The sequence below is a fragment of the Capra hircus genome, chromosome 10, assembly GCF_001704415.2.
Source record: "Capra hircus breed San Clemente chromosome 10, ASM170441v1, whole genome shotgun sequence".
NCBI classification, from domain to species: domain Eukaryota; kingdom Metazoa; phylum Chordata; class Mammalia; order Artiodactyla; family Bovidae; genus Capra; species Capra hircus.
This window is the reverse complement of record NC_030817.1, coordinates 57247542-57265170: the sequence shown is the minus strand read 5'-3', so window position 1 is coordinate 57265170 and position 17629 is coordinate 57247542. Positions and strand designations below refer to the sequence as shown.

General features: G+C 44.0%; 1 protein-coding gene across 2 annotated transcripts in view; it reads left to right on the top strand.

The window, feature by feature from the left end:
• CSNK1G1 (casein kinase 1 gamma 1) overlaps window positions 1-15679 on the top strand; it is a 146143-nt gene extending 130464 nt beyond the window's left edge. For both annotated transcript variants that reach the window (XM_005685666.3, XM_005685664.3), the window contains 2 exons: window positions 6933-7039; window positions 14405-15679. In XM_005685666.3, coding sequence (XP_005685723.1) covers window positions 6933-7039; window positions 14405-14459 — 162 coding nt within the window. In that variant the 3' untranslated portion in view covers window positions 14460-15679. The remainder of the gene's footprint in view (window positions 1-6932; window positions 7040-14404) is intronic.

Sequence of the window (17629 nt, the reverse complement as noted above, 5' to 3'; positions counted from 1 at the left end):
GCATCTTGATAGGCTGACTATTTAAGATACATCTGTACATGGACTGACTTACTGAAGATCGTGTTATTCAAAGGACAGCTTTGACCTGTAAACCAAAAATGTCTTGTAGGAACATCTAGGTAAAAATGATGGATTGAAGACAACCCCATCTGAAATGACACTAAAAGAATGATAAGGAGGTTTTTTTAAGGCATAAATCCATATAAGAATGGAGAAAACAGACAAGGAGGCAACAGCAATCAAACATCAGAAGCTGGATAGCAGATGGGCAATTATTAAATGACTTAGGAGTCCCAAGGAAATGAAAGTCTGAACCAATACAAGAGAAAGCTGAGAGACTGTTTGCACCAGGGAGTCCCCACAGGCTCAGAAAGTGTGGAGAGGCGTGTGCTAAAATGAAGAACATTGGTTTAAAGTCTGTTTAAGAAGCCAGAGATCCCTACCTGTCCCCTACAGCAAAGACCAAAGGTTATTCTTTGGAGAGGGCAAAAAAAAAAAAAGGTCCCTGGGGCTTCCCTGGTGGTCCAGTGGTTAAGACTTTGCACTTTCAGTGCAGGGAGTACGGGTTCTATCTTCTATCCCTGGTCAGGGAACTAATATCCCACATGCCATGCAGCATGGCCAAAAGGAAGAAAAAAAAAAGATGGTCTCTGGATTAGGAGATACAAGGCACACTTGAGGGTGGAACACCATACTGGAAAAGGGGAGATTAAATGAATATGTGCATACTGACTTCCTGCTTTCCCATTTAATACTTAAGAATGCAGATAGTCAGGTGTGTACCTTAAAGGTATGACCTTGAGTCAGCTCTGGGGGATCTAACCACCCCCAGAGAAAACATCTGAGCCTACTGACAACAGGGTTTCCCTAATGAATTGGCCAGCCAGATCATTCTGCTATGAGATTATCTTAGAAATCCCATCTCTGTACTCACAGTGCCAGTTTACTTTATCCCACTTTTAAATATGAGCAAACATTCGGGGATTATCAGACTTCTGAAGAAAGCCCTTTAAAAGAGACCAAAAAGAGCAACAACAGCAACAGAAAAATACTTTGTTATTAAAAACCTCATAGAAGATACTGCTACTGTAAAGCAAAGACAGGATGCTACATTTAAAAGGAATATTCTAAGAGCAGACAAACCAAAAAAAGAGAGAGCTTTTGGAGATTAAAAACATAATAAACAAAAAATTAAAACTCAATTATCCTTCAATTAAAAAATAAATACATTTTAAAAATTAAAACGCAATAGTTGGGTTGTCCAGAGGTTAGGACTCTGCGCTTCAGGGAGCATGGGTTCGATTGCTGATTGGGGAACCAAGATCCCATCTGCCATGTGGTGTGGCCCAAAAACAAAAAGCTCAAAACTTTGGAAGATAAAGTTGTGAGGAAGTCTCCCAGAAAGTCAAGCAAAGAGAACGAGATAAAAATAGTAGGAAACAACGTAAGATTTAAGAAGAGACCAGAGGTCCAGCTTATAAATAACCGGAGTTCCAGAGAGCAGAGAAAGTGGAGGGGCAGAACTCGTGGACAAAATAATCTCACAGATCTCAGAGACACGTTTCCAGGTCAGAAGGCCCATCGAGTGCCCAGCATGAATGGATGGTGAAATCACATCAAAGTATATCACTGTGAAATTTCAAAACACTGAGGACAAAGAGCAAATCCTTCAGGCTTCCAGAAAAAGAAAACAGTCACATGCAATAAAGGACCAGGACTTAGTATAGCCTCAGGTTTCTGAACGGCAGTACTGGAAGCTAGAAGGCAATGAGCAATCCCTTCAAAACTGAGAAAAAGTTATTTCCTATCTAGAATTCTGTACTTGTGCAAACTGTCAATTCTGGTTGGAATATGTAATAAAGACATTTTTAGAAATCTGTGGCCCCAGTAATTTTACTTCTCATGCACCCTTGTGAAGCTGTAGGAGGATGTGTGCTGTGAAAATGAGTGAATCAACCAAGAAAGAGTAAATATGGGATCCAGGAAATGAGATCCAACTCAGGAAAGCAGCAGTATAAAGACATGCAGTCCCAGGCTGACAGCTGTCTTCCAGTAGAAGAGGGCAGCCTGTCCCAAACAGAGCTGGTCAGGAGGCCTGGAGAGCAATTTTATTAGTTAACTCAATGGCAAATAAGAAATTATACAGGGAAGAAAAGATAACTATGGTACACTCCATGATACAGCTGTAAATAGCCTTTAATTGTTGTAAACACTAAGAATTGATTTAGTAATTACTGTATAAACTTTAATGGGGGAATAAAAAGATAAAAAAGGTGAATACACTGCCTAAAAATAACAAATCAAGATGCATGTTATTCAGAGATACGGAAGTGAAAAACAAAGGAATCAGCTATAAAGGAAAGGGAAATGGTGGAGTGGAGGAGAGAGATTATTGTTTTTCACAAATATCCGAGTATGAATATTTGATTCTTTACCCAATGTGCTTGTATAACTAATAAAAATAAAACCTAACAATTTAAAAATATATATGTAAATATATATATACACATGTATCAGTTTCTGATTATCTCATTTGCAAAAATTTGTAAGTTTAATAATAGCCAATTCATCTAGTGTTGTTGAAACATGAGTTTCAACTATTATGGAGGTAATTTGGCAATACCTGTTAAAATCTTAAATATCTACCACTTTTGAGCCAATGAATCCAGTTTCAGATAAATAGCCCTCAAAAAAGTACGGGGAAAAAAATGTATAAATAGTAAAGATACATATTTTAGAACGATGCTGTTAAGAGAAATGAGTCTCTTTTGTAATTTAAAATTGTATAATAATCACTTGTTAAAAAATGAAAGGAAGCAGGTGAAACTAACCTTAATAATAAGTCTTTGAAACCTAGTATGTATTTTACACTTACTGAATATCCGAGTTTACCATTAATTAAACAAATATACTACTTCCATACTATGGAGAGACTGAGATCTCTGGATGTCGTGGAAAATGGCCAAAATATATTGTGGAAAAAGCATCCCATCCAACAGTATGTAAAATTTGGCTTCCCTCGTAGCTCAGTTAGTAAAGAATCTGCCTGCAATGCAGGAGACCCTGGTTCAATTCCTGGGTCAGGAAGATCTGCTAGAGAAGGGATCGGCTACCCACTCCAGTATTTTTGGCTTCTCATGTGGCTCAGCTGGTAAAGAATCCACCTGTAACGCGAGAGGCCTGGTTTCAATCCCTAGGTTGGGAAGATCCCCTGGAGAACGGAAGGGATACCCACTCCAGTATTCTGGCCTGGAGAATTCCATGGACTATATAGTCCATGGGGTCGCAAAGAGTCATGGACAGAACTGAGCAACTTTTGCTTTCTTACTTTCACTTCTGTCCAAAAAAATGGCTCTAAAATTGTTTGAATTAAAATATATAGGAGATATAAGGGCATACAACTTAAGAACGACATTTAACATTTAGCTAATATTCACTTTGCTCAAATCTTTATAATTATTTACAGCTCTTAGTAAGATCAGTGTTATTCCAATTTTATAGATTGGGAAACTAAATCAGAGAATCCCCAAATGTATTAGTTTTGAATTATCAAATGTATTAGGATTGAAATGTTGGTTATCAGCTAAAGTACTGCTTCCTTTGGTACACAACTCTTGATTTTTCTTCATGGTAACAACTTGAAAAGCAGGGCTTATAACTCAGATCTCTCAGACTCTTAAAAGGGATGCTACCAATATGAAGGGCTAAAGTTCGAAACAGTACTTCACATTAGTCTCTTTCATGGATAATCCTGTATTAATTACTTTGGTCTTAAATGGGATATAGCCAGAAAAATGTGAGATTAATATTATTATTAGTGATTACAGCAAAATAAATTGCCAGTGTTCAAGGTATATAAATAAAGCCTACTTTTAAATTAGGTTATTCTAAAATAATCAATGGAAAAGTATAAATGATAGTTTCAAATACTAATGATTTGTTACATCCTTAGAGTTCTTCACAGTTTTTCACATTGCTTTCTAAATATCATTATGTTTAACTGCCATAGTAATTAGGAGATCAATGGAACCAAGGTGGTTATTGGCCTAGCCTTACAGAAATGGAAACCAGGGCTCACGGAGAGCGTTGACGCTTGAGAATCCAGCTCTTTGGCCACCTCCACTAGGTGTTCCACCGCACATCTAGGCACCAGTCCCGTGGTTTGACAAACTGTACCTCCAGCCTGAAATAATTAAGTGTATGCTCAGACTAGTTGCCCTTGATTCCCAAGTATATTTTAGACGCAGTTAAGTTTAAGGTTAGACAGTTGATGGTAGAGTTATCATCTGTGCCTGATTTGTTTGAGACCAGATACTCATGGATGCAGACAAGATGTCTAGTCTGTAAAATGGGGCACCCAAGGACACTGCTTGTGGGTCAAATGGCAGCATAGTAAGGAGAAATTAGAGTATGAGATGTGTGAAACGCTGTAAGCAAGTGCCATGACCCAACGTCACCAGGTAATTCACAGTGTGATGCTGACTGTCGCTTCGTTTATGTCAGTAGAGGCCAAGACATTTTATTTAACATCTTATCTAGTTCCTGAATTGTTTATTGAAAAACATTCTGTGGTTTCTCCTTGTGCCCACAAGAAGCATATGTAGGCTGAGGAAATTAACAGGACAACATTAGCAGGACTATAGTTCTCCAATCTATAAACCTTATCTCCTCAACTTTTCATTTTTGTTGAAACTTTTCATTTTCCCCAACTTTTCATTATGAAATTTAAAAATCTATAGCAGAGTTGAAGGGGAAATACAGTGAGCCTATGTGTATCCTTAACTAGATTAACAAACGATTGATTTTTGCCATATTTTAACTCAGGAGGGGGTGTTTTTAAAGTATTTGTAAGTACATTTCAGCCCAAAATACTTCCGTCTGCATCTCCTTAGAATGAAGCCATTCTTTCATGCAACCAACACCACCACTGTCATATATAAGAAAATTAATAATTCCATAATAGCTCGTATACAGTCATATCACATTTCCCCCAATTGTCTCCAGAATTTATTTTGTAGTGTTCTGGATCTGATTAGGGTTCATGCATTGCATTTGGTTGTTATGCCTCTTCAGTCTCTTAATTTCTTTTAATCTATAAAGATCACCTCTGTGTTAAAAAAAAAAAAGGATTTTAAGACATATCTTTTTTAAAGAATTTAGACTTGTTGTCTTATAGAATGTCCTGCACTTTGGATTTTCTTATTTTTTCCATCATACTTAAGATTCAGATAAATTTTTTTTGCAAGAATACTATATAGATAATACTATGTAGTATTCATTATATCATATCAGGAGATAAATAAGGTTAGGTGGTTTCATTGATCAGAGATGCTAAATTTGATTACTAGCAAATTTTGGGTCTCCCATGGGTAAGTCCAGGTTTAATGTTGTATGTTTCCTTGACTAACTGTACAGCATTGTTAATAATTTTTTAAAGCTTATATTGATGTAATTAATAAGAATAATAAATACCTCTAGTTTAGAAATAAATGGTGGGCAAAGACTGCTGATAAGTTGTATTCACCTTGTCTGCCCTTTCCTTTTTGAATAAATACCTCAAAGATTCCTTAGACTAAACATTTCCCTCCACCTTCCTTTTTATCAGTGTGCAGGAAATATTTACAGATTACTCCCTCCCAGCTCCAGTGGGAGATAAAAGTAAACATTGATGGAGGGAGAATAACAGCACTGTGAATGTTTATTGAGCCATTATCATGTACCATGACACTGGGCTAAGCGCTTTCTGTGGATTGTCTGCACAGTAACCCAGTTAGGTAAGCAGCATTGTTTCCCCATTTTACAGATTAGGAAGCTCAGGCACAGAAAGAGTGAGGATCTTGCCCAGGGACCCACAGAAGTAAGTGGTGGAGCTAGGGTTCAAACCCAGGGCCGAGTAAGTCTAGAGCCCGTTTCTTACCTACTGCGCTGTGCTGTCTCCATTACAGTGCACCAGGTATTGTACCAGACGTGGTTTCATGCATTTTCTTGTATAATTCTCACATCAATCTATAAGCAACAGTCTCATTTAGATGAAAAATTACTTACCCCAGGGCATATATGATATCTGAACCATTGATCCTATTTTGTGGTTCTCTCCCATGTTTCAGCCAAGGTCTTTAACAGCAGAGTGGTTTGTCCAGTGGGGTCCCTTTTCCCACTTCCCAGCACCCACATAAGCAGGAATCGTGTGCTGGAAACGAAACCAGGTGACAGAAGCAGCTGCACGAGCAAGAGAAGCCTGATCGGTTCCGCATTAACCAGATGGCAGGAGTGTGAGCCTTCAGTTACAGCTCGGGGACCGTCAGTGAGAGATGGGATGACACTGAGCCTGAAATAAAGGTTGCGGACATAAGACCGGCCTTCCAAGGGGAAGTGTTTCCTTTCTGTCTGCCTTCTCACACAGAGAGGGTGTGGCAGTCTTATTTGAGTAGCTTCAAACCGAAGGTCCAAAGCTGTGAAGAAATTTCCGAAGGAAAGTGCGACTGCTTATAGTTTTCGATGCTTACTATTGATTTCCTCTTTAGATTTTTTCTTTTAACATCATCACTGAGTCTGTATATAATTATAGCATAATAAGCGGAGGGGAATAGAATTAGAAACAGTAATATCAACTATTTTATAGGATTTCTGTGAGGATTCGATTTACACACACACATACAACACAACACAGTGTGGCAAGAGTTCCTAACAGAGTAGGCATTCAGTATGACAGTTATCATAGTTATGTGAGTTTTGTGTTTTCACATGAAATGGGTCTGGGCACATTCCCTAAATTAGGACGTCTGGCCCCCCAGCCCAGAAAAACAAACGTTCTAAACATTGCCAGGCTCTTACCTAAGCTAGAGACCAGGTCTCGCTTAGTGAGCCTCTCTGGCACTGGCAGGAGGCTCCTATTGCCGTGGTGTCCATCACACTCTGTCCTTCTGTTTCAGGTGGTTAGCTCAACCAATGGAGAGCTGAATGTCGACGACCCCACGGGAGCCCACTCCAATGCACCCATCACAGCTCACGCCGAGGTGGAGGTAGTGGAGGAAGCTAAGTACGTTCATCTTTCAAGGGGGCTTTTGAGTTATAGGTTGAGAAATCTTTTCTCTGTCTTTTCCTCTCGTGTGCTGCTCATTTCAGACTGGATTTCTCATGCTTGTGCCCACCGCTTTCTTCCTTAGACCATTTTATTTTGTGCATGGTACCTTAGCCCCCGCCACCCTTCTTTAGCTGTGATTTCTGGGAAGACAGTCACTTTTTCTAGTCCACATGGATGAAAAGACAGTAGTGACCTAAAAGGATCATGGTATAAAAGCTACACCCAAGAATAGTCACGAGTCTCTTGGGGGCCCTGGAGCCTCTTGCTCCCTAAGGGACAGAGAGAAAAATCTGCTTGTCTCACCATGGGCCATGCTGGCCAGCCTTTGATTTCTGGTTCTTGGCTAACCGCTCTATATCTGTAGTCCTTGACAAGGGCCTCAGAGCCCTTTTGTTCTCAAAGTATTCTGAATTCAGAGAGACTTGGATTAGTCAGTTATCTGTACCTGTTGAATGAGTGAGTCTTGGGAAGGAGAGGAAATCACACTAACCCCAAGAAGGTGGAGAGCCCCTCTTCCCTTTTCTGCTTCTCTTGCATGTGATTGCCTTGCCCTTCCCATCCCACTGGCCTCTAGCACTCTCTGCATGGTCTGTGTTTAAAGTCTTAGAAAATGGGGTCAAAGGTGAAATACTGCTGATTCTGCTACAGAAGCAGCATCTCCATCACTACTTTCCCTTTTTGTCCCAGCCTGAGTTCAGGTCCAGATTTAAGCTCCAGTGCAACATTAGGTAGGGAGAGAGAAGTCCTTCACAGATTAGCAGCTTCTGCCATGCCCATTATGGATGACTTTTCTTATAAACTCTTTGAGAACATGCAGGCTGTTCCCATATCTTCTTCTCAGAAGCAGGCAATGTATCTATAATGACACTGTGCCTTAAATGATCTTTTGAGCCTCCAGATATAGCCAAGCCGGAAGACGTTTGTGCCTCCGTAGGAGGTAGTTAAGAGGCTAATCAAGATCTGCATTCTTCCTCCTAGATATCAGCACAACTTTGCATGGTTGTTGCCCTGCCCATTCCCGTGCTCTGCTGCCCATCTCTGTGATGGACTCACTTTGCTTTCAAACGTCCTTTCCTTCAGAAGCCAGGGCCTGAGGATTCCTACCCAGTAGATAGGGGGCTATTCACACAAAGAGACAAAAAGACTTGGACTCTCTTGCTGAGTCCCTGCTCACTGTAGGTAGCTTCAGATAGCCCTCTCCTGGTTAAAGTAAGGCCCTAATATACAGGGAGGGCAAAGGAGGGGTTTAAAGTCAGGAGGAGACCATTTTCAGAAAGGAAACATGCTCCCTATTCTCAGGGACTTTGGAAGTTTTCATGGTACTCAGTATTTCAGTTCCCACAACAGAACTTCACTCTCCCAGATATACAGTGTGGTTTCTGAGTCCTCAACCTTGACTGCACCTTGGAGTCTCCTGGGCCACGTCAGAAAATACAAGTGCCGAATCCTGGCTCCAGAGCTGCTGGTTTCATTTATCAGGGATATGGCCTGAGCATCAGAAAGTTTTAAAGTTCAGGTGATTGAGATGTGTAGCTGAGGTTGGGAACCACAGCACCAGGTGTGGTCTGACGGAAATATTGTCTGAGCTGCAAGGTGGCTGCACCATTCCTCCCACCCCACCTCACTCCCAATCCACGGCTGTGGCTATCACTCTGAAGGCTAGGTGAGCTGTGGATTTACTGCTGTGCTCTGAATACCAGGATAGGATGGGCTTTAGTCTTACGATATGCCCTGTACAGATTTATCTTTGAACCAGTTTATTTCATTTCATTTTGGTAAATGTGTACACTAATTGTATATGTGAGTGTGGTGTTTGTGTTCTGTGTAAAAGATAGGGGACCATTCGCACAAAGAGATTTCAATCTGGTGTGTTCTGTTCTGACATAATCTAAATTCCAGGACATAAAGAGAGTTTAAAGCCTCCCCATTCAGCAAAAAGGACCTCTGTGCCAGGTTCGAGCCTTCTGAAAGGTGTGGAAACCAAAGGGGAGCAATCGTATTTGACCAAATGTCATCCAAAAGCATGGCTTAGGACATGTTGTCTGCTGATTTCCCCAGTGATTTCATGAGCTGCCAATCCATCTTGCCCAGAGAACTGTCAGGGCACAGCTGTGTGTTTTTCTTCGTGGCCTTTTATGTATGAGGAGAGTAATCGGGGGCGGAGCCATGTGTCCACCTGCCTGATGGATTTCATGGGAAGAAGTCACAGCTAGGGAAGCACAAGGCATCCCACACAACTCCTCATTGCACACAGCTCTGACGCCATTTGTCCATGCAGCCTGCTTGTGGAAGAAGAGGGGGCTGTTGCTTTTAGATTAAGATTCAACGAGGGTCCTGAGCAAACAGTGTGAAACCTTCACGTCGAAGCTTTTGATTTTGGGTTTCTCACCCAGCTTGCTTCGTGTAAATGAGGAGAGAACAGGGTCTTGTTGGTTTGTACTATAAACAAAATGAATGTCTATCTTACATTTAGCTCTAGGACACATATCCTTGTCTAAGTGTGATTGAAAGGGTAGTGAGGCAAGGCAACTTTTCGGTTGACTTTTGTAAGAACACAGGGATTTTTGGTTATCCACTGACTTTAGCTACAACTTGGCACATGTGGACCTCGTTTCCCCTGAGAATTAACAAGAATGGGATTTAGGCCCTTCTCTGGCATTTATAACTTAATCCAGAGCAGCAGTGACCCTCCTTGTTCTCTCCTAATAGGATAAAGTGTCTCTTAAGCCTGTTTTCCCCTCTAGAGGAAGAGCTAACTGCTGGCCTTTTTGGTCAGGCATGTATGTTGGTCTTACAGAAAGGCCAGGGACTTCTCTTTCCCTCAGAATATTTGGGAGATCAGCTTAACAAATTGCATGGTATGACGTCATGCAGGAATCAGAATGACTCGGCCTTGTGCCTGTTTGAATTCATACAAGCAGGATCATATGCCCTTTCTCCTGCTCCCTTTCTGGAAGTTGCCCAGGAAAGCCCACTCTCGAGGCTCCCACCAGCTGTTTCAGTTTTGCCTTAGTCCTCACAGCTCCAGCTCCCACCTTGACGCTTCTGTCAGGCACCTCCCCCTACCCCCTCCACTTCAGTGTGGGGACCAAGTGGCCTGGGCCTACTCACCCTGCCTTGACGGAGGAAGAACCTAAACACAGACACATACTGCATGTTTGCATGGCTCACAGGGAGTCGCTTTCCTCTCACCTCTGTGGACTAATATCTCTCTTTCTCTCTCTTCCTTTCTGTGTTTTTCTCTTCACACATTCTGTAGCTGCCTGAAAATGCTCAACCTGTGGTGAGTCCCTCTCTCCAGTTCACATGCTCGGGGAGTGGACCAGGCTAGGTTGGGATTGGCAAAGCCAAACATAAGGCCTCAGGAACACTCAGTGGCTTCCTCATGCCACCTTGTGCTGTCCCCGCCCAGGCCGGGGCACTAGATCTACAAGGTGGTGATGGGCAGGCCTGGGCATTCACCTGGGAATTCATCTGTTCCCTCTCTCCTTTCAAATCCACCACACTGCTGCCTCTTCCTGTCAAAACAGTATCCCACAGTATCCAAAACAGTCTCTTCATTTTTAGCTGAGCACATTTTTTTTTCTGAAATTAACACGGCCAGATATTATCAGACAGAGAGGGACAGAGGTAAGAAGACCGAGTTACTGTATCAGTTGTATAATCAGAATCTAGTTGCTCCTCACAACAGTCATTGCCAGATAATCTCACATTCTGTGGTTTGGTCTCTAACCTTGAAATTAGCAGCTTTGGAAAAATCTGTGACTTTTCTTTTTGGTTTAGCTGGTTTTTCCATCTGTAGAATATGAGTCTCTCTGAGTAAGAGAGCTACTTCTTGGGGGAAAGATGGACATTTTGTTGTTGCTGTTTTGAGTTTTTTGTTTGTTTTTCATTTACTGTCTTTTTTTCCTACTTTTCTCTCCTTTTCCCTTCCTATAAGGGTTTAGTGGGCCATGGACTGACTTGACTAATGAGATACTGGGGCCTCTTGTTTCCACCCTCAGAAAAGTTTCCTTGAATGCATTTTTAGTTACAGCATGAGGTGTACTAAAGGGGAAGCCCTAAAGATTCTATGTTGGCTGAGGTACATTCTTGCTGGAAGACAGAGCGCCCTTGCCACCCCTCTGCCTGGACGCGGCCTTGACTTCCCAGGTGCTTGTGAGCTGTGCTCTGTTGCGGTCTGGAATCCTCCCCCACATTGTCTGCACGCATGGGACAACATTCTGTGTGGTGATTACAGTCTGCTGGACTCTGTTCTGCTTGTTTCTACTTGTCTTCAGTGACTGGGTTGGGCACCAGTTTTTACCAGTCTAAGCCAAGTTGCCCGCAGGGTTTCCCCAGTGGCAGGGTGTATTGAAGATAATACAATGCAGGGTTTGGTGGAGATAGAATTTGTAGTATTGCAGTACCAAGGAATACATTTGGCCTGTTTATCTACCAGACATGTGTCTGTGTAATCTGACATTGTCGTGGTCAGTATTTTCCTGTGAGATGTCAGTCACATGATCCTAACTGCCGAGGGCCTATCGTGTGCTCGTCTACTCTATGTTTGGAACTCTAGGGGGTCCCAAGGCCTCCCCCAAAGAGCTTAGGTGCAGTCTACCTGGAGAGGTAAGACATACATGCTTGAAAGGTCACATGATATTGTCCCTTGAGAGGTCAGTGTTAACAGGGATGGTTAAGGAAGACTTGATGGATACTGTGGGGCTTAAACCCAGCGTTAGAGCAAAGGAAGGGTGTACCAGCACAGCAGAGAAGCGTAATACAGGAATAGCTGAAGGGAGGGTGAATCAAAGGGTCAGCTGGAAGAAAACCCAAGACCCAGGAAGGGTTCACCGCTTGTCTTTCATCCTCTTCTGAGAATAAGACATCTGTATGAAGTCAGTCAGTGGACTGGTCTGGTGTCTGACGAAGTTTTAACAGGTCCTGTTGCTGGTAGTCAGCACAGAAACCAAAGAGTCAAAGAGCAGATTGCAGAGACTGTTTCCTCATGGGTAGAAAACTATTAAGAGCTTTGCTCCCGCTGAAGTTCTAACTATAGTAACTCACAGAAATTAATCTAAAGCTCTAAACCGCAGCTTACACTCTCCTCCGGTCAGGCGAATTCAGCTTTGCACATCGGGTTATGAGATGCTTATCAGTAGATACTAATTTTTATGTCTTGCCCTGGAGGAGATGAAAGAAAAATTCTATCATTTGAATTGGACCAAAACAGTATTTTGAACTTTTTAATGATTGCCCTTACTTAAAAACACAAAATCATTATCTTAGTACCCTCCGAAAAGAATAATAGAAATTGACTTAAATGCTAGTGATCCCTCTGAAAATCATGGTCAACAGGGAACAGGTAGCTCTACTGGAGTATTGGTGCTCCCATGAGATTTCATTCACCTTATTTAATAATTTCTGGACATTCACCTTGAAAAATGTCTGTTTTCTAAAGCATATATACAAAAACAAGACCCTTCTTTTTTTTTAATCCTTCCCCAAGGATATTCCATTAAGGACTGAAAGTAATCAAAAGTGTTAGTCATTTTTATTTAAAAGAAATTATGCAGTCTCTAAATACAAAGGACACTTTGTTTAGTGACTATATTGCCACTCATTAATAGTACATCTCATGTGTCATCATACTCTTAGAAAATCTTTTTTAAGACACTCTTAAGGACTTTCCTGGTGGTCCAATGGTTAAGAATCTCCCTACCAATGCAGGGGCCACAGACAGGTGCGACCCTGGTCTGGGAAGATCCCACATGCTGCAGGGCAGCTAAGCTCATGGCAGCACAACTACTGAAGCCCTAGAGCCCACGAGCCACAAAAAGAGATGCCACTGAGATGAGAAGCCTGCCCACTGCAACTAGGGAAAGCCCTCAGGCAGGAACAAAGACCCAGCATGCCCTAAGTAAATAAATAAAATGTTGTGTTGTTTTTTTTTTTTAACAAAACAGTATTTTTTAAAAATTGTTCAAAAAGTTTTTTTTTTAAGCCTCTCTTTAACCACCTGTTTCCAACATCTCCATGTTTAATTCATTCAGATATGGTTAAAGCCCATCGTTTTTCTGTGTAAACATCAATTTCTGCATTCTAGGAAGACACTTTATCCAAATTTTTAATAACTAGTCCATTGGGTATGGGAATACCAATGGGTCTGACTGAAAAAGGAAGGAATCTGAGCTACAGCGGAGGACTTAGGGGCTCAGGGAAGTAAGCAACAGCACTTTATTTCTTTGTGAATACTTTTGATGTTAAACCCAAAAGGATTAGGCAAAAGAGCCAAAGACAGTTTCTGAGAAAAGCTTTTCTTTCAAGGATCCAGCAATCCTGAGTTACACTTCCAGCTTCTCTACCCTCCATCATCTGGCATCTTTGACTCACTCGCCACTTTCTGCCCCTGGCATTCTCATTTTTTATGCATCAGCTTCCTGGAAAGGACGTCTTTTGTACCAGCTGTGTCACAACCCTCGTCACGCTCTTCTGGAATAGTCACTGCCTGAGCAAGAGCGACTTCCAGTTCCAAAGACTGCTGTCCTGGGGCAGGGGGTTACCCAAGCCCAGGGATGTGGCAGAGCTGTGGCTGTCACCCAGGAGGCAGCACTTGGAGGGCTTATGAAGGGATGAGGCCCAACCCACCACCCTAAACAGGGTCAGTCCTTGAACCCAGTCTGGCCCAGCAACAGCCTCAGAGCGGGCTGAGAAGGACCATGCAACCTGCTGCTTCCTGAACTGAGGCACTGATCCTCCAAATGAAGAGTGGACTGTGCTGATTTCAGTCAAGAGATCTGGGCTCACCCAGTTATTAGGGTCAGGGCTTCTCCTGCCTACACCAGGTAGCTGACCAGGGCTGGGGATGGAGGGCAGAGAGAATCCTTAATCCTTCATTGGTAGCATCACGAGAGCCTCCTAGAGTTCCAGACGTCATATTTTTCTTGGCATTTGTTTGGCCTTAGTTTAGCTTCCATACCTGCTGACCACTAAAGTCGCATTAAATAATTTTGCCTCTTGTATTAAGTGGCAAACAGTGCATCTTTGAGGATCCCAGCCTTGGTTCAGTGTAAAGAAAGATGGCAGGTTGAGGTGTTAGACTAGGAAAGAAGCCGTCTTCATCCTTTCAAAAACGCCTGCCTGAGCCCCGCCCTGCCTGCAGCCCTTTGATGATAGGGTTTGCAGTAAAGTAGCTGTTTCCTTTGGCTTTCCACTGCCCACTGCCTCCAGTATGCGCACCGTAGGTGGTGGGCGGCCCTGTGGGTGGGTGCAGTCCACAGAGGCAGGCAGGAAGCCATGGGCAGCTGCAGGCTGACTTGTGATCTTCTTGTGCTCCAGGTGCTGCTGCTTCTTTAAGAGGAAAAGGAAGAAGACCACCCAGCGCCACAAGTGACCAGTGCCTCCCAGGAGTCCTCAGGCCTTGGGGACTCTGACTCGATTGCACCCGCAGCTCCTGCCATTTCTCATTGGAAGGGACTCCTCTGTGGGGGGAGGGTGGAGATTCAAACCAAAAAGAAGAAAACAGATGCCCCCAGAAGGAGCCAGTGTGGGCAGCCAAGGCCCAGTGGGTCAGTGGCCACCGCTACCTGCCTAAGGCTCTGAGCAGGTCCCAGAGCCGCAGGTCCTCCACTGCTTGCCCTCTGGGCTGCCTGGTTGACTCTCCTTCCTATTGTTTACAGTGAAGGTGTCATTCACAAAAACTCAAGGACTACTATTCTCTTCCCACCCCTTAGTTTACTCCTGGTTCTTGCCCCACCCTCAACCCTCTCCAGCACACAAGCTAATGAGCTGAAGGCTTTGTCTGCTGAAGGAGTTTAAGAGGCTGGGGGTGTGGCCAAGAAGGTGGGAGGAAGGTGCAGGCCAGAGCTGGAGAAGGACCTTCTCCGCCCACCAGCTGTGTTGGCGGCGCAGCTCCCTCTCCGTGCCTGTGCAGCGTCCACCCCCAGCTGGCCGTGGGGTGCAGGTTACTCCCTCCTTCCCTCTTGTGAAGTTACACTGTAGCACGCAAGCTGTGAGAAATCTGCAGTCTACTGTCCCTGCGTGTTGGCGCTCTCAGCTTTCTTGACAAGCGGACTCTGTTCTCCAGACAGTAGTAGTAGAACGTTGCAAGTTGTTCTGAGCAAAGGAAAAAACTGACTTTATTGCACTTTTAGTTGTTTTTTTCCCCCCTCTTTTTCGTTGTCGTTGTTGTTTTAACACAAAAAAGAACCATGGCAGATGCATATTGTGTCTGGTTATATTGGGATTTTTTTTACTTTTTGTCTGTTTGGAGGGGGATGGGGCCAGCCAAGCCCTGCAGAGAGAACACGGGTCCAGAGGACATTCTCCGTGGAAAGGGCGGGGTCTGCAGCACCCGGAAGAGGAGGAGCCAAACTCTGCCCTTCTGAGTGAACGCTCAGGTTGGCAGGGAAACATACTTGAATTTTCATTCATCTTCTCGGCTGCTGAAGAATGTCCCTCCCAGAGCCTCTTGACCTCATCAGCCTGCAGTTTGGACAGCCTTGCTCTCCAGCACGTGGGAGGAGCCGGCCAAGCCAGACTGCGACCAGGAGACAGTTCATCCCAGAGAAGGAGATGCTTAACAAAACCGGAAATACCTGTTTCCTTCACTGCCAGGGACTTCCAACTAGATAGCCATGTGACTTCTTTAGTGACTCGGGGGACAAAATTAGTGATGAAACAGCCACCACCATATTGCCACTTAGTGGACAAGAAGGAGGAAAGTGATCCTGCCTTCCAACTGCCAGAGGAAACCTCAGGATTTGGCTCATCGCAGGGGCCAGGAAATAAAATTGGTGTGTACTCTCTGCCCCAGTAGATGGGTTCCAGCATTTGGGCTGGCCTGCCTGCCTTAGCGGAAACCAAGCATCTGCAGGTCTTCTCCCAGCAGGCCCACAGCAGCAGGCTTAGGACCCAGTGCCTGGGGCTCTGAGTGAACAGGAGGGGCTGGGCTGGTGAGTGCCGGGGAAATTCCAGGGGAAAGGAGACCGAAATGAAAGGTGTGAAGTTATCTTCTCACTTGGACGCTGACTCCTTCTAGATAGCCACATGTCTAGAGCCTGTTCTCCCCCATCCACTCTCCACGTCCCCCATGCTGCAGACACAGGACGTGCTGCCATGAAGGGTCTCAGTTCCTCATTCACTGCTTGAAAAGTCAGCAGTGTGTGGAGTTAATCTCCTCATCTTGATTTTCATTTGAGTTGAGTGGCTTATCCAAGTAGTGATTTCTCATTCCAGAGGTGATCGAGGAGAAAGGATTCAGTCCATCAGAGAATGAGGTCTTGTATCTGGGGGTAGAGAGAGCTGACCATGGGGGAGAGTGACTGGTGACTTAGTCTAGGGGGTTTGGGGAACATAGTAGTGCCTCTGGCTTGAAGTGTAGAGCTGTCTTTTGGACTGGAGGGTGTGGGCCTACTTTCTGGTAGTTGATATTTTCCATGACAGGTCCCTTGATGTATCTTAGAGGAACAGTTTCTGGGCTTCACTTGTGTTCCACTGGGCCTTGGCTAAGAAAGACCACTTCATTGGCTTCAAATTTGCCTAGCTAATGTAAAGATTGTGATCTTTAATTTTTTACAAGAAATTTTCCTGTAAATGAAACAGAATGGCTGGGAGATGCAGGGACACACCCCTTCCCCACAAGAATTTTGAATGTTGGGGTTTGCTTCCTTGACATTAGCTGGTGGTTCAGGCACTGTCACTGAAACTTAGATAGTTTCTCAATTGGCATTTGGGTAACTTCTCAATTTGGGTAACTCTAACTTCCTGTAGAGAATCTTTACCTTCCACATCCCAGTATAGAAAAGGCCTTGGTTCTCAAGGGAGGGCAAGGGCAAGTGGTGAAGTCTGGAGCATCCCTGGCCTTCCATAGTCCACTAGGTGCCTCCCCACTTCCACAAGGAAAGCAAGGGTAGTTCCCAGCTTGGCTGCAGGGCAGGCCCTCTTGAAGCTGGATTTATGACTTTTGGAGGGTCTTAAGTTTGTTTTATGGAGAAGGCAATGGCACCCCACTCCAGTGCTCTTGCCTGGAAAATCCCATGGATGGAGGAGCCTGGTAGGCTGCAGTCCATGGGGTCACCAAGAGTCGGACACGACTGAGTGACTTCACTTTCACTTTTCACTTTCATGCATTGGAGAAGGAAATGGCAACCCACTCTGGTGTTCTTGCCTGGAGAATCCCAGGGACGGGGGAGCCTGGTGGGCTGCTGTCTATGGGGTCACACAGAGTCGGACACGACTGAAGTGACTTAGCAGCAGCAGCAAGTTTGTTTTAAAGGCTGGCTCTTGGGGGACTGAGCCTGAGCGGTTGTGGGGGGTTCTTCCTAATGCACTATTCTCACCCTCAGCCTCCCACAAACCTCTTATCAGATATTTGATTTTTCATAACAAAAGTGAAACACCCAAATTTTTCTGGCATGCCAAGTAATGGTGATCCTCCCAGGGCCATTGGCACTCCAGGGTGGTTCCAGACTCCTGAGAGATTCTATTGTGATCTTTTAAAAAGAGTACATAAGGAGTAATTTGGCCATCAGTTCCCTCCCCATCAGCACATCCCATCAGGGC